Raw genomic sequence first — 22,083 nt, forward strand, 5'->3', positions numbered from 1 at the left:
CAACTAGATTCGCTTTCCTATCAAAAAAGATACGGTTGAAGAAAATAGAGGCATTTTTACTGTCCTAAAAGGTGACAGACACAAAAAAAATATATACAAAAAAATACATCACTGTAAAATCAATAAGTACACATTCATCGCTCCGCTTAAAATCATAACTCACTTAAAAAACTGAATAACCGTAAAACCCTATCCATAAAATATTATATAAATATACATTTATTTTCCATCGAAAACAATGTGCGTAAAAATATAATATTGTAAATGTTTGTATTATGTACTATGTACTTTTGAAAATGTTTTCAGGTACCTACCTAATTAATAATTATTGTTGGAACCTGCTGCATTTTGATCACAATTTATTATTATAGATCCAGAGCACTGAGTAGGGCAAGATCCGTAAATGAATAATCAATATAATCTATAGACTAGGCTAGTTGGATGTAGATTCCGGAGAGAGATTCAATACCGATTCCAGATTTCTTTTCTTATCAAGTTGGTATTTTAAGTATGAATAATTATTAATTCTATCTGATATTTTCTAATATACAATCATACAAGTGTTATAGTATTGTTTTAATTGTCGTATGATAATTATGTACTATACGCTTACAAATTATAATGGGTATTGTCGCGGTCTCGAACTCTCGAATTTCCGATTGTAGCTTGTACTCTGTAAGGCTGTATGTGTAGGCCTTAGATTAGTTAGATTATATACTATGGATGGACTATATGGTCCGTTTCGGTCGTGCAAACATAATAATATAATAATATTATGATCTAAGCTGACGGCTGCGGGGGCACACGGACTTCTATATTATAATCATAGAACAATATAATACGGTATAATATATTTGCATGCATAGTACAAGGAATAATAATAATTTCTTACACTATGATTATATAGAAATCATTGCAGGCGTTGTGCATATTATTATAATTTTGCGTGCCTTAATGTCGTAGTCGTACAGATAAATAAAAATTGAAAATATAATATTAAATATAATTGTATTTATCTGTGGTCGTGGTGTCGTGTAAACGGATCGCAGTTCTTTTTGGAACGTCTTTGAGTTTTCCGACCTCCGTGAGTACCATATGATTTGCTGTTTACCAAACAAAATTGCAATGGGACATTATCAGTATCGACGATACTACTACACGAACGGACTACTATAATTTATGTCCGCGAAGAGTGCTAAGCATTGTGATAAAACAAATTTCACCATTACTATAGACTGACTACTTGAGTGTTCATATATTTTTGTGACGCAGGTACTTATTTGTAAACATTGTAATCGTTTTTAAATTGTCTGTTGATTTGCGATCGTACTGTACCATAAAATTATATCATAAATCGAATTATCCTTCAGTTTTTTTGGTCGAACACGAAAAGTATTTATTAGATAACAAATTTGAAATTTAAAAATAGGTATATCATATTTTAATGAAAATGATGTAACGATGATGGAGCAGAGAGAATTTGACGAGGATGTTATGCCAAGTGCTATAGATGATGACGAAGACGTGTTCAAAGACTTGTTAAATGTACCGGCCGATTGGTCAGCTAATGATTGTTTGTCCACTGGTATTTTCAATTCATTTGATCCCAATGAAGTGGTATATCGGGCCCAAAAAAAACCATGTAAAACGGTTGGTAAATATGTGATGGGCGATTTATTAGGCGAAGGTAGTTATGGTAAAGTTAAAGAAGTACTCGATTCCGAAACTCTTGTTCGCTGTGCAGCTAAAATATTAAAAAAGAAAAAACTCAAACGAATACCTAATGGAGAAAAAAATGTGCTCAAGTAATAAAATAATTTTTTATACATAGTAATAATTAGTATTAATAATTTCTAAAATATCTATACTTTTCTTTCATTTAGGCTTATTAAACAAAAATAATCTATATGCTTCTTTTCTTAAGAGGATGTGACACCTTCATGCATTATCTCAGTCCTACAAATATGTATAACAGCAAATTTGGTATCAGCAGTACTAATTTTGTGTTGTTAGCATAAATAAAAAAATGAATATACCTATAGGTATTATCAAACTTAAAGTTAAGAACATTACCTAGAGTTTGCACGTTGGATATTTTAAATACTTCAATTTAAAAACTATCATAACTTGTTTTATGATTAAAACCAATGTTCAAACATAGATAATATTCTTACGTTTAAGTTTCATATTAGGTCAATTCAATCTATTATTAAAACAAATAACATAACATTGGTTCTGTTTAATGCAAATTTGCTATGTTGTATGTTTGTAAGACGGGCATGGTACATGTGTCCGCTTAGATAGGAACTCTAAAATGCCGTTACTTAATTAAATTGTATTCTATTTATTCATATGGCTCTCATTTTGTTTTTAACTATAAATATTTATGTTTTAGTTTGACATTGGCCCCACAGAAAAAAAAGTTACTTTGGTTTGACATTGGCCAAAAACCATTTTATTTAAAATAAACAATTTTTAATAATTAAAGAAATTTACTTTTATCAAAACCTAATAATAAAATTCAACATAATGTTAGTAACTTCTACTTTTATAAACTTTATTAATTGATTTCGAAATGGCCAATGTTGTCATAGACCATAATATATCGATTATTATTTTATCAATTATTGTCAAATCTAATTTGGTCATACAGCATAAGAGACATTGGCCCTTTTAACGCAAGTACATAAACAAATTTTAAAGATGTTGTTCAAATAATCTCAATTTCCTCAAGATGTGACATTGGCCCTTTTTGCACCAATCCACAGATTTTATTTAATAGATTTTGAATACCTATGTTTAATATGATGAAATATTAACTATATTAAACTTATAAGTTATATTTTAATACAATTTGTTATTATTATTTTTTTTACAGTGAAATTCAACTTTTAAAAACATTGAGACATTTAAATGTCATAGAGTTAGTAGATGTGATAGTGAATGAAGAAAAAGAAAAGATGTATATTCTTTTGGAGTATTGTGTAGGTGGTCTTCAAGATATGCTAGAACACTCTCCAGGAAGTAAATTTCCATGCTGGCAAGCCCATAAGTACGTATTTTAATTATTAGTTAGTTAAAAGTAGTGTTATGAACATTAATTCATGTTGTTGAATATTCTGTGCTATTAGTTACTTTAGTCAATTAATAAATGGACTAGAGTATTTACACAGCCGTGGAATAATTCATAAAGATATCAAACCAGGGAATTTATTGCTCACACTTGATGAAACACTTAAGATATCAGACTTTGGAACTGCTGAGGTATGTTGAAAATATAATTTTATAATTTTATTATAATATAATTCATCTATATTAATATATTGTCAATCATAATTTTTAGGCACTGTCACCTTTTGATCCAGAAGGTATCTGTGCATCTAGTCAAGGCTCACCAGCATTTCAACCGCCTGAAATAGCAAACGGGGCTGATGAGTACTCTGGCTTTAAAATAGATATTTGGAGCAGTGGGGTTACATTGTATGAATACCAATGAGTTATAAAAATGTTCATATAATAACAAAATCATACTTTTTTAAGGTATAACTTAGTTACTGGAGAGTATCCATTTGAAGGTGATAATGTGTATAGATTATTTGAAGCAATTGGGAAATGTAATATACAAATTCCAGGCTTTGTGACCGAACCTTTGAGATCTTTGCTAGTTGGAATGCTTAAAAAAGACCCAAAGAAGCGATTTACCTTAAGAACGATACAAACACATCCGTAAGTTAACAGTTTTAAATAAACAATGGAGATTTCTAAAATAAACAAATAAATAATGAGTTTCTTTAACTCGAAACTAACTAATCAAATTCTTCAGTTATGAGTAAATATATCTTTATTTACCAGGTTTAACTATACTTTTCATACATATTACATAGCAAACAATTATAAAATACTTTAAAAATGTTAGCATTTGTATGCATACAAATTATTAATATAAATATATATTTTTTAAAAGTTGAAAAATAAATTATGTTGGATAGTGCGTGGTTTCTTTTGTTATGTTAACATTCAAATATAATATTTTTAATATGAGTATTGCAAGTTCGAATTTGTAACCTTAAATTCTGAGCGGAGCGAAGAATGTATTAATTTTACAATAATGTGTGTGTGTTTCTTTTTTATTTACTTTTAGATTCTGAGTGGAGTGATGAATGTATTGATTTTACAATGATGTATGTTTTTTATTTTTTTATTTTTGTGTCTGTGTACACGATTAGTAGTTAAAATAATGCGATGGGAAAGTGAATCTAGTTGGTACTTTTGGAAGGTAAAAATTTAAAATTCCCAATATTTTTTAAAAGGCCTTGAAAAACAAATAAAAATTAAGGAAAACGGGAATTTTTGATAAAATCGATTTTGGTATTTGGTATAACTCTAAAACAAATGATCATAAATACATGAAATTTTCACTGAATGTTTATATTAGCCTTTTCTATACATGAAAACATTTTCAAAATATTTTGACTTGTTTTGATCTGTTTACGGATATACTCAGTAAAATGTCTACAAGAAAGTCAAATTAAATTCCAATGAGCGTTTAAAGTTCATATTTTTACAACATTGAATATTTACCCTATTTCTCCTGTAGCAATTTTCTTATTTTGTTGTATATCAAAAACGAACCACTGTAGATGCATGACAATTTGACTGAATGTTTATATACCATAACATTTTGAAAATATTTTGACTGTTTTTGAGCTTAATTTTTTTAGTTTTTTTTTACTATAAATATCAATAAAATTTTATTTGTTGAGTAAAAAACGTGAAAATTTAATGCAAGAGTCTTGATATATTGTTACAATAGCAACTTTTTTTATGAGTGTTAGGAGTTAATATTTTTACAACATTCTGGATATTCACTCGATTCCTCATGTAACGATTTTCTTATTTTGTTGTTTTTCAAAAAACTAATGCCCATAGACACTTGAGATTTATATTATATGTTTATTTTATCAATTCCTATACTTGATATTTTGACTTGTTTTGAGCAGTTTATGAACAATTTAAAATTTCAATTTTTTTAGTTTTTTTTTCTATAAATATCAATACAATTTTATTTGTTGGGCCTAAAAATATCAAAATGTCATACAAGGCTGCTGATATATTGCTTAAAGAGCAGTTGAAAAATATTAAAAATACTTGGGCACAATTTTTTTTTATAAGCATTTAATGTTTTATTTTTTACAACATTTATCAAATTTAAAATTTAAAAATGATTTTGTAGTTAAAAATGTATAAAATATACAACTTTTATAGCTAAGGATTGAAAACTTACAACAAGGTTCCACTTAAGTAAGTAGGTTATTCTGTAACTAAAAATCTCAAAAATATAAAATCAGTTTTTTTATAGTTTTTTTATGTTCAAATTTGGAGGAAATTACATATTAAATTACTAAGAATAACGATTTTAGTTATTTGTTGTAATTTTATAATATTAATTCAACTTACCATATCAATAATAAGTAATAATAATATAAAATATCCACACTGACAAACCGTCACCGCTCAGAATCGTTTTTTTGTATATAATGATATTATATCATTGAATTAAAATGTAATACTATCCATTATACAGTGACCCACTTGTAACCTACCGTACAGCAGAGTGACATCCTCTTACCCACCATTTTATGTATGGACTTAATTAATTATTGTCGCCTTGAATATTTTATTTTATTTAACATGATGGGCGAAATACTATAATTTATTATTACTATATTACAATTGTACACAACTTCAGAGGTATACCTAATTTATAAAATAATACGTTTTTTCTTGCTTCATTATCATTTTGTTTAAAATAAATATGTATTTCCATAATTTGTTCTTATTTGATTTTACTGTTTAGGTGGTTTGTTTGTAGACATCCAAGAACATCTGAAAAAGTACCTTTTCCTCCTTTGCGTGGTGATTTCATGCATAACATGACTGTATTGCCATACCTATTTAACTATCATTCATGTGAAACGCCTTCAGACAACGAAGAAGAATATATAACAGAACAATTAATTAAAGGTAATAATCTAAAATATAACTAGACAAATTATATTTTACCGAGTTTTATTAATCATAATCCAGATCGACCGAATGGGAGTACATCAGTTCCCATCGATGATGTCAATGATCCATCTAAACGACCTTGGCACAAGCCAATCATGTGTAATGTTAAAAAAATGGCCTCATGTCGGTTGTCGTGACATTTGTCGCTCATTATAGTACTGCATCTTTCATATTGTTTTATATTATAACCATTATTGGTTGAGAAGATTTAATTATTTTTTGAGGTACACGTGAAGTGGATGTTTTCTCTTTTATGGAATCAAGTCAAGTATTTGTGTAAAATATGTAATTTCACAACAACAATGAAATTATCCAAGTTATACTACTTATTATTAAAAACTATTGAACTAAATATTTTTTGAAATGTTTTGACTATTTAAAGTTTAATAATAATGGAAACCACAACATTTTTAATTAGTGTATATCTTGTAAAATTAAAACTACTGTGGGAAAGACTGCTAGACTTGATGTACTAAGGAGAAAAACTAATGCTCACATACCTTTAATGTTTTGTTTATTCATTATTTACTTTTATATATATATATATATGCAAAAAAAAACCTTTTCATATTAAATACATTTTGTTTGCTTTTTTTAAGTTTATTTATATACAAATATTATATTATTCTTTATACATATAAAAAAAAACAATAAATCAGAATATAATGAAAGACAAGCTTCTTGGTGTTATAGTATTTAAAATAAATAAAGTAGTTTGATGTTAAGATGTCCAAGCAGATTATAGTAAGTATATAAAATCTTTTGTTATACTGTTTAATTTCTATTATTTATAAAATACATAAATACATTATTGTATTATTCAAATGTTGTGACTCCAATGTGGTGTGAATTATGTGATTCTATAGTGCTGAAATATAGATAAATATGTATAGTATATTGTAGTTGAAGGAAGAATATTAAAAAAATTAGGTGTATATTCAGTGATACCTAATATTCTGACTACATACCTAGCCTTACCATAAGTCATAACCTCAAAGCAGGGGCGATCCTAGAGTTTATTTTTAGGGGGTTCGGAGTGAATATTGCAGACTTTTAAGGATAAATCTGCTGACTGTATACTAAATATTATAATAATTACATCTTCCTTTAGTAATAATTAGGGATCAAATAATTATGAAATTGCATTTTTTTTATTCATTCATTTTATTGCTGACCTAGATACAAATTGATTCATATTCTACTGAATCAAAAAATATTATTTTTATTTATCATATTTTATGGTTCTTATTTTAAATGCATATTTTGACATTTTAAGAACATAAATGCATACTTTTTTATAAATGCACAGCAAATTTAAGAACATGATTAAAAAAAAAGTTGGAATTAAAACTTGTAAAGATTTCTAATACTGCGACATATATATATAATTTTCCATTTCTATTTTTAGATATTAATATTAGTGAAAACAATTTTATTACACGAACAGAATAGTTTGGGCTCTTTTGGCTTCTGCAGTGTAACTATCTAATCTTTGATTATCTGACTGCCAAAAATAATGTAAGATATTTATTACGAGTTTAATACTTAACGGGCCTTTAATAAGGGGCAATATGCAATTTCGTTGCCGCCGCCGATGTCATTTGTGTTAGTCGTCAATGATGATTAGTTTGAGGGTGATTGTATGGTACCGGGATATCTACGCACGCACTGTATGTGCGCACATGTCAACAGCACTGCTGACCAAAAATAAAATGCGTGACGTTTTGCTCAAAACACGCTTTACGGGAAAAACTCTCATGCATCGTAGAGAGGTCTGATTTGATTAATTTTTTTTTCGTTGGAAAGGGGATAATTTTCTGCAGGGCGCATTGGACTTTGATTTTTAATTTCGTTGCTTAAAACAAATTTAGTAAAAATAACAAAATCTTGTGAACATTGGTCATATTCAAAATCGTAATATATGGTTTAGAAATAGAATTTTGAAAATCCATGTCCAATGCGCCCTGTAAGAAGTGATTCTCATTCAAAAAAAAAAAAATCGAAACCAGATCACTTTACGAGGCGTGAGAGTTTTTCCTGTAAGGCATGTGATTGAGAAAAAAACGGGGTACGTGCAGGCCCCTTAATGTGTATTAGTTAAACTTATTAGTAATATGGAAGTTTCAATGATCTCATAATATATTACATTTTGAGAATTGTGAAAATTGCCAACTAGTATTTACTATTTACTATTTACAGTTGCCGACATTCGGGGAGTGTCAAACAATTTGTAATGTAATGTCACACCACTGGTTAGGTTACGACCTACATAATAAACGATGGTTATAGTCGCGGAAGTAATGCAAAAGCTGTAAACGCAGCGTGGCATCGTCGTCAACTGCAGTTCCAAAAAAAAAAAGGTACAAAAAGAAGTACAAATTGTTTTGAGTACCCATAAATTTAATTAAATACAAATAACATGTTTTTACTTTCGTTTTGACTTATTTTTCTACCTTGTAGGTAGTTATCTAATTTTAAAACATAAAAGTAGTAAAATTATCTAATAGTAATAGATAGGTACTTTAAGACAATTTTTTTTCGATTTTCTTATAATTCGTTGTGGCTTATGGTTTGCGACGGATTAATGGCTGCGGGAAACTCAGTTAGCGGCAACGTGCTCCAGAAATCATAGTTGCCGGGATTTGAGTATTCTTGCTGTTCGAATGTTTGATTCTGTGTGATCTTAATCAATTTTAGTGGATCTGAAGGGTTTCTTGACACCGGTGACCATACTGTAGAGTTTCCTACGTTCGGAACTCTGAAACATTATGTGTAGACGTGTAGGTATATTACGTACAAATGTGTATTTAGTACATTATTATACAATATACTATACATATAATATTATGTATAGATCAATATTTTGTATAAGTGTAAATGTGTAATCATCAACGTCTACTTAAAATTTTAGTTAACTCGACATTATAAGGTTGTTTAATTTTGTCCGTCTTGGCCAGTTTGCTACCTAAACAAATTTGTAATGTCGACACAGAATTATCTATTGCAGGTAATACAATATTTTTGAATCTGTTTCAAATTGCCAGTTAAATGGTGATTTATTAGTCATTTTCTAGTTAAAAGGAAAAGAAAAACGCGGAAGACGTCTACAAGAATATTATTGTGCTAGGTACCTAATAAAATAACTACCTATAGGTTATAGGTAGTAGGTACCTATAATATAAATAAAAAACGTACCCTGTTTTGGCAAATGACGACCACATGTTCACCATGACTGGAATTAACTTGGCGTCTTCGACGTTGTCGTGTGGATTTCCATATCGGGTTTTTATAACGTACATTGTATCGTCACCGTGTGATACTCCTACATCGAATAAATAATTATAACACATAAGTAATAGGTGAACAGATTTCATCTTAACAAGGTCCTATTTACCCATTCCTTGAGAGGATCCACTTTTGGAATATTTGTCTGAAAGGGAGTATTTACCCCTATAGCTAAATTCATAAAAGTATACCGGCGATGTATTTGTTGAAGCCAATTGCCGGGCTGCTCTAGCTACCGGTTCTTTGAACAACCTGTCTGTAAGCATCTGAAATGGATAATTCGATTTTACACAAATCGTGTTTTAATATTAATTTGTAAGTACATTTGTATCATAGGAAAGATTATCCCGATAAACTTATTAGGAGGGGTTAGAGCACCAGCTCTATTTATTCAAAAACCTTAATAATAATTATATTTATTTTTATATATTTTTCTACGCAATTATGAAATGGGTAAAATAAATAAGTCCCTTTATGCGAATGTATTCAGCGTAGTGCATATGCTTATAATTTATATTTTTACTTTAGTAGTTATACCATCCTTTATGTATGATTTCGAACTTTGGATTTGATAATTTTAGGATTTAAGCTTTTAGCCGTGCCTATTCATTTTTACAATTTATTTTTTTGGTTGAGCTACTTGGATTCGACGAGCATGTCTATGACGCTGTATACCTAATATATGTTTTTAGTTCTAACACATTTTAGTATATATTTTATTCAATAATAATTAATAATTAATAATATGTATTATTCTGAAATATTTAAATTGATAAAATTGTTATAGGTAGATAATACCTACATAATAAGGTATTTTATATGTTTGATATATCTGGCACGATGTACGATGTACCTTATTGTGGCTATGTATATCAGTAGCGTATCTAGGACTTTTTCTAGGGAGGATATACAATTCTTAATAGACACACATATTATATTCATATTATTATATACATGTTGTATTGTGTACAAAATTCCACCTTCTCCCTGTAGATACGCCAAAGATGTATATAGTATGAACTTAAAATACTAATTATCTTACTTGGACGACTTCATTTTTAGTGTTTACAGACACTGGGTTGTTTCCAAAGTAAAATTCTTTTATTTTCTGTGCGATTTCCGGTCTCAGTGATTCATCTGCAATTGTGTTATTGTAGTCAAGTATGAATGGTAGTATTTCGTTCCAGTTGGATTCCATGTCAACCAGAGTTTCTTCGAGTGATATAAATTCAGCGGCTGGATATAGGCCATCGTCTTGAGTAAAGCTGAACAACAGTGGGACATTTTGAACTGGTAAGTTCTCTGGTAAGTCTGTTAAAAATCGTTCTGTTCCGGCTGTTTCGACAGTTGGACCAAATGGTGTAAAAGGATTGTACTTCCACGGCTAACGAGTATTGAAAAATAATTAATATTTGTAGTATAGTATTTACAAAACTACACAAGTATTTTTAAATAAAAATATTTTTACCAAGAAATTTTTCAAAGAGTTTGCAATGGCTAATGCTGGTCTTGATCTAAGACATTTGACGGTGTCCTTCGAGTAGTATGTAGGACATCCTAGTGACTCAGCTAATTCCTTAGTCTTTTGAACAGTGTTTTCTGTGTAAGCCCAGCCACAAAAAGCACTTCCACTTTCAGCAATTCCTCGATTAAATAAACCTGTAAGTATCACATTATATTATTAATGAATTATTGTACTGTTAACCATTTTACCGATCGATTTTAATAGTATATAACTGTGAATAAAGGCCATACTGACAACATTTAGATACCTATTGACTGAATACTTTCCCGATAAAAGTCAACGGTATAGGTATTGTATTATTATTTTAAATGAACCAAATGCCGTTAGAACAATTATTGCTATGTTTTTCTACGGAGAAATGTGCGAACACAGTATATTATGGTGTCGTTCAAGTCATGCAAAAATACTTGACACACATCTAAAAAAACGTGCAGAATAATCACTGAATGTCTAAAAAATACGGAAATATAAAAATTTTACATACCTACCTACTATCCGACATAGCTCCACCCCATATTAGATGGTTGGTACTTCAGTACTTGCCGATTGGTTAAGAACAAAAATGGAACAGATGTAACTTCGACATGATATAGACGAACTTCAAAGTTCAAATATCAAAATGTAAAATAAAAGTAATGGAACAGTTTCTTTAAAGGGACTACTCAACTAAGCGAATCTAGACTAGAGAAGTCAGAAGTATAGAGAGTTGAAAAGCGGAAATTGATTTTGAAAACCAATGGATATCAATGGTAGGTACCACTAAGTGAAAACCTACTGCCTGTTTATGAAAACAAACAGGTAGCAGTTTGGTTATTTCGAAATTCGTGTCATTATAAAATACTTGACTATTTTCTTTACCTAGTCATTATTTGACGTTTGGTTGTTAGATTATTAAGTAAAATCAAAATACCTCATAAAAGTATCTAAGATAAAAACTAAATTAGATAAATGACACACATATATACCTAATTATTTAAACATCCGTTATCGTATGACGTATCTTATTATGTCTATTTGTTTATTATCTTAATTTTCTTCTAACTCCACGTGTTATCATAAACCTGAAGTCTACACCTTTTAGATTGTGAGCGAAGCGATGTTTCAACCATAATTACTACTCTAAAAAACGTGATAGGTAAGTACATATTTTGTATGTGTAAGTTTTGTGTTTTTAATGTTCATATAATGTGTACTTATAGAACTTAAGCAAAGATTTATGTTAGACGCTAATCTCAGAGAAACTTATACAAATACAAAAATATAGTATACATTTTTTATTTAAATTAGGTAGGTATATTTAAGGTACATTATATCACATGTTATTTATTATCGCGCAGATTATTATATTATATATTTTATTATATTATTATTATTTATTTTCACAGAAAAGTGAAACTGTGAATGTTAACGGAATTATTCTTAGGATCCTGGATTTCTGGATCTTTGTCCATTTATCTGAACGTATCAACAAAATGCATATAATAATATACTAAGTGTTATAGTTGTATAATACCCGAATGATTATGTTACAAATGTATAATATATTATTCACTCTCGAATAGACATCCGATAAGGCGGTAACAAACTAAACTAATCGAAAAATTATAGAAGAAATATAGCTACTGTATCGTAATACCTTCAACTATATCGGTATTGTATTGGAGCTTTTATTACATAATTTTCATTAATAAGCAATTTAAGATTTCAATTTCAGTACTTATAAACGAGCCGAAGGTTTGGCGGTGTAGTACGCCTACGTGTAATCTTTACCACAGAGCCGTGCTAAGAGGGTGACAAATGGGACAAGTGCCCTAGGGCGGCCAAAATTGTAACATTTTAAAGGGTGGCAAATGTTTAAAAATGTATGTTTATTAGGGGTGCCAAATATTATTGCCCTGCAGGGGCACCAATGAGAGTAAGCACGGCACTGCTTTACCATTTTACTCTGTTTGCCTATACCTATTACTTAAAATTCTTCAAGCAATATTAAAACAATACATAAAAACACGACACTTAACTTTGTAAATTAATATAGCGTGCAAAATATTTTAGACGACTTACCCACTGACATGGGTGACATGGTGTGGTAATGGACACTAGCCCCACCTGCAGACATTCCGGCGATGGTCACCGAACCGGGGTTGCCACCGAACGCGGCGATGTTGCGCTGGACCCACTTGAGGGCCGCCACCTGATCCTTGAGGCCGTTGTTTCCTGGCAATACGTCGTCACCGGTGCTTGCGAATCCCAAAGGCCCCAGCCGGTAATTGATCGATACGTACACGAAATCTTCGCTGTCTATAAGGTAGTGCGGCTCGTAACCGATGCCCGCGCCGAACTGGAACGCGCCGCCGTGGATGTACACGATCACGTTCATCAGGCCGCCGGATATCAGCCCTTCTTGGGGTAGCTGCGTAAGACACACCACATACACGATACAAATGGATTTTTTTTCGACACTATTACACTAGTAATAATATTACAGGTATATATCGATAGATTAATCGCGTTTTTGGTATCAATAGTATACTGTATAATGTATAAGGTATTATATAGGTATTAGGTATATTATATCTATACACAATAATATTATAGATATTATACTGAAAGCCCTATAAGTTTACTACGTTTTTAAGAGTGTGCAATAGTAAAAGAAATAGAAATATATCTATCCTTTAACAATTTTTTATAATGACAGTGACTATTTTTTTCAGTCCACGATCCTTTTTTTGTGTTGTAAAACCGAACATTTTTTCAAATGATTGGGTTGTAGTCACTGGAACCGCTACTTAATTTATTGTATAAAATACGCATTTACCTCATTTCTATAGGTATTTTTGTCGATTGTTCCTTCGCAATAATAGTCCTTAATTCAATGTCTTTTTATGGTACATCTTGGCTAATTTTACACTATACTCTTTTGGCTGTTTGTCACACGATGAATTTGTGCAAACGATTTATCATTTAGGTCTTATATCATAGGAAATGTAGTTGTAAATGGTTCACTAGTATTATATTGATCATTGGTTATTTATTACTCATTAAGTATAATATTATAATATTAAGCTAATGGACTAAATAAAGGCCAAGTGATTTATATTTTATATTACCTATACTTAGACATTTTAAATAATTCGAGGTATGGTACATACCACATATAGGTACTACATAGACACATAGTGCCGAATTATACAAATTGCAATGTTGGTAACATAATATTATACCTCCTAATGGCTAATAGCCAAAAGGCTTAAAGATACGACAATAATAATATAAATATATCCTATAGCCTTTATTTATTAGTAATCAATATAATATAGTCTTTGGTATAAAATAGGACAACCCATAATTTTTTCAAATTGTTATTAAAGTATTATAATATTACTGACTTTTGGAGTATAAACATTGAGGTATAGACAATCTTCACTTCCAACTACCGTGAATTTTGAGTGGTCTAGACCTATACAATCACTCCCAGCCATGGTGGCGTTCCATACTCCAAACCATGGTTTTACTGGTTGTGGTTCCTAAAAAATTAGAAAATATTAATTATTAATTATTATTTATCAATATACCTACATATAGTATTATACTATGATCATTTTTTTCTTATATCTATACAATAAATGTAGGTATCTTATACCTATACCAACTATCAAGCGATGTGAACGATGACTGGTGAAAGTCACGACAAATAAATGGGCGCTCAATATTTCAGTGGAGGATATGGGTACTCCAGGATAATGTGGTTTTTCGACAATTTTACGGTTAAACCTACTGTAAAATGTATGGTCAACTAACATTATTAGTTGACCTACCTATGCTATAGAAATTTGTATTATAATTTACTAATGAAAAAATTAAAAATTGTTGTCTCAGCTTATTGCGTCATCAACACTAAAAATATACTAGCATACAAATTTAAATTAGCTACCTAGCTTTTGTTATTCTAATGAACTATTTGGAAAGCCTGTCAATATAATATACAGTGTTGTTCTTCTATCGTTTTAAAAATATTAAAAATACATAGGCTAAAAGTTATGATGTAAATAAAATGTGGTTGATAGAGCTATAAGGTCGGGCTTTAGCATATTAATCGGCGCCACAGTCACGGGGTGGCACCACCCCCTTTTAAAAGTTGACGCAGTCGCTTCAAAATTGAGTCATTCAGCCCATCACTGATATCAAGATCTACCTTTAGGTTGTATTAAATCATTTTTCTATTTTAATGTTAAGCGTTATATTTTGTTGTTGGCTTATACATATTACGCAGGTACATGATACATATAATCATAACTTAATATCATCATAATTACTCCCGGCCGGTCATTACACACCCCGAGGGGGGGGGGGGGTACCCTAACAGCGACGAGGTTTTGCAAAATCTCAGTTTAATGGAACAATACCATCTTACTGTATTCTTACGTGGAACATAGTTTTTTATCATCCATTAATTTGTATTCAAAAAAGTGTTTCGATAATTTTTTAGTTGAAAAAAAATAATTAAAAAAAAATAAAAGTGTCGCTCTTTCCCTGCTAACGGGGTAAGTGCAAAATCGGTACTTTTAATACAATTGTATATAAGCTATTCCTTGACCGGGGCAAGTGCCATAAACTAATGAAAATCTTCAAAGAAATTCCGTTGAAAGAATTCAATTATTTTAATTTTATCAACATTTGACAGACCATCAGTTTTTTAAATTTATAGTTAATACGTCATATTAGTTTCTTAAGTTTTGATTGATATAATGTTAACACATATTCAAAATTTAACTGTCAACTATTTACATATTTAAAAATGAATATTTGTATTTCATAAATATTTTAGTCACAAACAATGTTTATAAAATCTTTTTAACTATTTAACAAAATAAAGCATGTCGCACTTTTCCCATAAATCATGTCGCACGTTCCCCGTGTGAAACTTTACACGGGGGAAATGCATAATCGGCTAATACTCATTTGTATCGTGCAATTGGCATAATTCATAAATGAAATATTATTATAAATATAAAATAACATTTATTTACCTAATTTGAAATTATTTTGAGCAATTTAGGCGTGTTAACTAGACCACTGAATTATCGTCGATTTAAAAAAATACGAGTAAATAACTGATTAGCTTTTTGAATAGTGATAACTGCTGTGTTTAATATCCTAAAGTGTACCCAACATTAAACAACATTCGATTACTATTAAACTTCGTAATCTTCATGAAATCAACTTTAAAATTGAAAGATTGTATTTTTTATAACCCGATTAGGCACTAGCCCCGTTAGGCTCTTACCCCACCTGACCTTACTGTTATTTGTATTAGGCATAGGTATACTGTCTCTAAAATATGATCTAAGATCGCGCACAACATTGCGCATTCGGATTTCTGTACATATTTAAAAAAATAAATACTGTTATTTTGTATTTAAAAACAATTTTATGTGCCCCCCCCCAAAAAAAAAAAAAAATAAAAAAATCCTGACACCCACTTTGAAACGGTTCTTGTAGACGGGCGGACTGGCGTACGGTACGCCCAGGAAAGCGTACAGCGGTCGGCCGGTGATGGCCGTGTGTTCTACGCTGCCGGAAAGTTCGCCGGACTCGATGCGCACTGTCGGCGGTGGCAGCGGTGTCGAGTAACAGATCGCCGCCGACGTCAGACAGATGTACGCGACGATAGACCACGACGCCATTGCGGCCTCGGGGGAAAAAAAAAACCAGTAAGTACTAACTAATACCTAACAAATAACAGTTACAATAGAGGATGTGGATGGTGTGTAGAACGTAATATTGTCGATTTCGAGATTTTTCGGTTGAACGGACGGACACCACGGCGGCGACACACGTGACCGGACTGACACTGAGCGGTGCACTGAGTAGGTATGTGCCTCATCACCGCCACCACACGCTTTTATATAGTAATTCATACCAGACTCGAGTCGTCTTATCGCATCTACTGTTTGCTCGGTGAAGTGTCATAAAATTCCGTCCGACATGCGCTATAGTACTACTCCCGGGCGCCTATAATCGCACGCACACAATAATATTACAATTATTGTGCTTGGATGACGTCAGGCCGAGGTTTATCAACGAGAAAATTGTATCGAAGCAACAACACGCTGCCGACGCCCGTCCGTCGTAAATCATTCGCCTGGTACAGTCGTCGCACACGGTCGCAGGCCGTACTCTTATGACGATGATGATAATAATAATATGTATAAGTACAGTGTGTGATTAAAACTTAATAAAACACGTCGCTTCACCGACACCCCCCTCGGGCGTTGTGTAAGTACTAAGTAGGTATACATTCGTAAACGCGCGTATAATATGATTAACAAATCCCGTTGCATATAGTCGGAGTCGACATGCGGTCCAATAATAGCGTACGACGAATTAGGTATATACATTGAAAATCGTAGATTATTATTCCGAGTACCTACCGGGTACCGATGGTTAGCCCGTGGTAGTCGTGGTACCATTTATTATAAAATTATTTAATATCTGTAATCAATGGTGGTATAAGTATATATAGGTGCGGTACCTATATCCATAATCCAGTGATACAATCGTGGGGAGAGCTAAGTAAAAAAAAAAAAATAGACCATTCAGTTATATTAAATCGAAGCAGAGTTCACCCGTTTAAACCGTGTAAATTGACGTTGTTTTCCGTACTGATAATCATGTTATGTTTTTTATGTCAATGTTAGCGTGATATATACATTTTTGTTTTACCCTGCAGTTTTCGCGGTATATATTTTGTATTATTTTTATTAAAGCTCACAACTCCAAATATAGCTATAACCTAACCTATAGCTAAGTATAGGTACATATTAAAAAAAGATAAAACATATTCATAACTATGAAAGTATATAAAGGTTAGATTATCTAAGGGGTCGCTAACCTTTTCAAGCAAGTGAGCAACATTTAAAATTTTAAGTCCCTGGTGATCGACATCCAGGAGAATTTAGGTCTTTAGGAAGAGATTTGTTTGATGAGCAAAAAAAAATAAAGGTCTAAGCTCCAAAGAATAATTATTTATTGTTTCTTAATAATAATAATAATGTAATATTTTAATAATACACAGAAAAAAGTAAAAAAAAATTTTTAATATTTTTTAATGTGATGACTGGCATTGGTTTTCTGCAAGTTTTGAAAATTTTGGTAAATAATTAGAAACAGCCGCTCGTAAACTTGAATCTAAATTACTGTTTGTAATTCTTGACCGATATTTATTCTTTAAGTATTTACCAAAATATTTCATACTCGAAAATGTTGACTCGTATAACCAAGTTGAACCAAAAAATTAAGTTATACGAATGGCAATGCTTCGTATATTTGGGTATTTTTGAGTACTTGTGTGTTTCCAAAACTCCGAGGTAATCTTAAGTATTGAATCATTCTGTAACGTTATTATTTCCATTTCCAAAACGGTTTTATCAAGATCGAACAAATTCCCAATTTCATTCGCTAGTGTCTGAACATCCCCGGAAAATAGATTTGATATAAGCTGCGCAACTGGCTCAAGTATTTTAAAGTCGTTGAATTCCTAAATTAAAATATAGCAATCCACATTATCCAATTATTTATTATGCGATCGACCGATAATAGTAAAATTAATTTTTGTAACAATCGACCTATATTCCTAGAAAGATCGACCAGTCGACCCCTGGGTTAGAACGTTAGATTAGATAAAGTTAGTGCAATACAACTTGCGTTTTTCATCACCTATTTTCTAAGTGTATACACTTTTAGAATTGGATACAACACATGTTTTAAGTAATTTTAACCTTTTTATCCAAGCTCTAAAATCAAAATTGACTGAATCCCAATGACTTACAGTTAGTTTTTATGAAAATTTGATAATCATAGAATGATCGTTAAAAAATTCAATAATTTAGTTATTTAAATTGAAAATTGAACTCGTTGTAATTCATTAAAAGTCATTTTTAAAATATAGTTAAAAGGTCAAAATTACCCAAAATAATTAGGTCATTCCAAATCATTGGTTTTCAGAAAACACATGTTGCCATTCAAAAAATACAAGATGTAATGCTCATGAGCACTATGAAAGGGCTAAAGTTATAAAAATAAGCAAAAAATGCATATTTCAATATCTAGCTCTTCCCTGCAAAATCCAAGTGCAGGATAGAAATATTTAGTTACATAAAAATGTGGAAAAGTAGGTAACCACACTGATATATACAATAGGTGCCGTACAAGAGTCATTGACTATTGAGTAAACCACTATAATCGTGTAATGTATGTGTTATATTTGAATGCGATAATAAATCTAAAATCATTTTGTACGAAAAACGATTCTGAGCTAAGACGGTCTGATAAAGATGGTCTGTCAGTACTCAGTATATTATATATATTACTAACTACTGAGTATATTGCTATTAAAGTAATTTATTTTACTGTTAGTAATTGTGTTTATATATTTTTCAGATTATTTGGTTACAGTATGAAATAATTATTAGGAACCTTGTCTTAAATATTGTGTAGCCATAACCATACAAATTAAGCATTTAATTCATATTTGAGTGCAACATTTTTTTTAAATTTTTGTGATTTTGTCTAAATTCGTCAAAATTCTTACTCTAAACGCGTATAAAAATAATTGTAGATTTATGCTAAAAAAGAAGTGTAAAATGTTTAAAAATAGCTTAAAAAGAGTCAAACATATAGAAGTTTCACCATGTATAAAGAAAAATATGGTGAACAATTCGAGTATCTGTAGTTATTCTTTTTAAATTGTAACTAAACATAAATAACTGATTTTTTCTATTTTATTTTGCTTTCCTCAATATTGAGAAAAGTACTGGAAATGTTTACTTTTGATCTCCCCCTTCAAAGTATCAACTAGATTCACATTTCTATTAGCAACCTTTTTTCTACTACAAAAAGTATATATTCAGATACAAAGAAAAAAGTGGGTAAGTGGATGTCGCTACAATAGATTACCAGTGGGTCACTGTAACGGATGGTGTTAAATTTGAATTCAATGATATACCTATCATTGTATAAAAAAAACGATTCTGAGCGAAAACGGTCAATCAGCCTATGATATTACTAAGTATATTTGATGATATTATTGTGAATAAAGTAATTTATATAATATTTACCTATTTACGTGGAAACATGTTTTATATTTTCAATCCTTAGCTCTAAAAGTTGAACATTGTATAAATTTTAACTACAAAATAATTATTAAATTTTAAATTTGATAAATTTTGTCAAAATTCAAACTTTAAATGTTTGAAATAAAAATGTTGTGCTTTGTATTTTTAATATTTTTCAATTGCTTTTGTAACAATATATCAGGAGCCTTGCATTCAATTTGCATGCTTTTTTACTCAACAAATAAAATTTTATTGATATTTATAGAAAAAAAAACTAAAAAAATTGAAAACTGTCAATGTCCGTAAACAGCTCAATAAGAGACAAAATATTTTCAACATTTTATGGTATATAAACATTCAGTCAAATTGTTATGCATCTACAGTGGTTCGTTTTTGATATACAACAAAATAAGAAAACCGCTACATGAGAAATTGAGTGAATATCCAATATTCTAAAAATATGAATTTCAAACGCTCATAAAAATGTAATTTGAGTTGCTTGTAGACAATTTTTTTTTGATAAAGGTTGACAATCTTATGAGGAATCTTGTATTATATTTTCAGATTTTAGAAGAAAAAGAAACATTTTTATGAATTCCCAACTCATAATAATTTGTTAATTTTTGTGATTTTTCCGTATCTTGTCAAGATTTAAACTTTAAATGGGGGGACGAGGTGGCCCAGCGGTCTAACGCGACGGATTCGGCACAGCCGGTCCGAGTTCGATTCTCGACCACCGGGCGGCATTTTTCTCCGTGCAAGTCACGGTGTCCGGAGAACAAGTGCCGCCATCCCCCACCCGGCCATGGCAGATACCTACAGGTGCCCAATCAAAAATTCTGCCAAACCCAACACACACGTGTTCCTCCCCCTACCGACTTAATAACCTACAGTAAAAAACTAAAAATAGCTAATGGCCTCAGCTGCCGGGCTCAAGATCAATTAAAAAAAAAAAAAAAAAACTTTAAATGCTTGAAATGTGACTAAGGATATTTAATATTTTTAAAATGGTATTGTAACAATATAGTAGAAGCCTTGTATTAAATTATCAAGCTTTTTTACCCAACAAATAAAGTTTTATTGACATTCATAGAAAAAAGACTAATAAAATTGGAAACTGAAAATATTCCTAAACAGTTCAAAACAAATCAAAATATTTTTAAAATGTTATCATGTATAGAAAATGTAAATATAAACAGCCAGTGAAAATTTCATGTATATAAGTTTATTTGTTTTAGAGTTACAACAAAAACCAAAATTGATTTTGTGAAAAACCGATTTTGCGTAAAAATTCACGTTTTTCCTTAATTTTTATGTTGTTTTTCACGGCGCTTTTGAAAACTATTGGGAATTTCAAATGTTGACCTCCCAAGTACCTACCAACAATATTCACTTTCCCTTCGAATAATATATTGAAGTTTAAAATCGAAGCATTATTTCGACTACTTATCGTGTACACCACACAAAAAAAAATTAATTAATTAAAAAACACATATTGTAAAATCAATATGTTCATCGTTCCACTCGGAATCTAAAACATATAGTCTTAAAATAAATATTATTTTAATCACTCAGTGCTCAGAGTCTAAAAAATAAAATGGTAATCTCTAGCTGATAGGTACCTACATATTGTTATCAAATTAGTATTTCTCGTTTCTAATATTTAGGGTCATAGGTTTGTTTACTACGATTTTAATTATAATATATTGATTAACCTATTATGATACTTTAAAGATAAAATTTAACTAGTTTAGTATTATATTTCAAAATTGGAAACGTATAATAAAATAATTACAGGTATTGGTAGCCGGAAGGCATGTTTTGTCGTTAAGCATCAATAAAAGCTTAATAATGAGAGATGATTCAAATAGTGCATGTATCTGCAATAGGTACCCAAATGATGACAATTATTTATGACCTTTTCCCATAAGCATGATTAAATAAAGCAAAATGTATAATATAGCGATCCGTCAAAAAAAGTATGATAACAATATTTGTATATGATAATATTATATTTATGTATGGGTGTGTGTAAGTGTGTTAATTTAAAGAAGATTAAATTAATATGGTTCTATAAATTATATACAA

At 30.4% G+C, this 22,083-nt stretch overlaps 2 protein-coding genes across 2 annotated transcripts; one reads left to right on the forward strand and one right to left on the reverse strand.

Moving 5' to 3' along the window:
- The first annotated feature begins 1,164 nt into the window (after positions 1-1,164).
- Positions 1,165-6,955, forward strand: LOC132940095 (serine/threonine-protein kinase STK11-like). Its single transcript, XM_061007514.1, has 7 exons — positions 1,165-1,805; positions 2,879-3,052; positions 3,132-3,264; positions 3,344-3,480; positions 3,541-3,726; positions 5,858-6,024; positions 6,088-6,955. The coding sequence occupies exons 1-7, from the start codon at positions 1,462-1,464 to the stop codon at positions 6,204-6,206; spliced, it is 1,260 nt and encodes a 419-aa protein (XP_060863497.1). The 5' UTR covers positions 1,165-1,461; the 3' UTR covers positions 6,207-6,955.
- Positions 6,956-8,448: 1,493 nt separating this feature from the next.
- LOC132940094 (esterase E4-like) lies at positions 8,449-16,769 on the reverse strand. Its single transcript, XM_061007513.1, has 8 exons — positions 16,363-16,769; positions 14,269-14,406; positions 12,941-13,289; positions 10,823-11,013; positions 10,397-10,738; positions 9,464-9,620; positions 9,265-9,391; positions 8,449-8,827 (listed from the first exon to the last, which is right to left on the reverse strand). Exons 1-8 carry the CDS (start codon positions 16,564-16,566, stop codon positions 8,617-8,619), a joined length of 1,719 nt encoding a protein of 572 aa, XP_060863496.1. The 5' UTR covers positions 16,567-16,769; the 3' UTR covers positions 8,449-8,616.
- Positions 16,770-22,083: the final 5,314 nt, after the last annotated feature.

This window comes from Metopolophium dirhodum, chromosome 3, assembly GCF_019925205.1.
Source record: "Metopolophium dirhodum isolate CAU chromosome 3, ASM1992520v1, whole genome shotgun sequence".
Classification (NCBI taxonomy): Eukaryota; Metazoa; Arthropoda; class Insecta; order Hemiptera; family Aphididae; genus Metopolophium; species Metopolophium dirhodum.

What these genes read in the sequence shown, in the direction of transcription:
- LOC132940095 (XM_061007514.1), top strand. Translation starts at nt 1,462, where the DNA reads ATGATGGAGCAGAGAGAATTTGACGAGGATGTTATGCCAAGTGCTATA. An exon ending in GGAGAAAAAAATGTGCTCAA is followed by an intron (nt 1,806 to 2,878) that starts GTAATAAAATAA and finishes TTTTTTTTACAG; the next exon opens with TGAAATTCAACTTTTAAAAA. An exon ending in CCATGCTGGCAAGCCCATAA is followed by an intron (nt 3,053 to 3,131) that starts GTACGTATTTTA and finishes CTGTGCTATTAG; the next exon opens with TTACTTTAGTCAATTAATAA.
- LOC132940094 (XM_061007513.1), bottom strand. Translation starts at nt 16,566, where the DNA reads ATGGCGTCGTGGTCTATCGTCGCGTACATCTGTCTGACGTCGGCGGCG. An exon ending in TCAATGTTTATACTCCAAAA is followed by an intron (nt 13,290 to 14,268) that starts GTCAGTAATATT and finishes TGTCTTACGCAG; the next exon opens with CTACCCCAAGAAGGGCTGAT. An exon ending in CATGTCACCCATGTCAGTGG is followed by an intron (nt 11,014 to 12,940) that starts GTAAGTCGTCTA and finishes TGATACTTACAG; the next exon opens with GTTTATTTAATCGAGGAATT.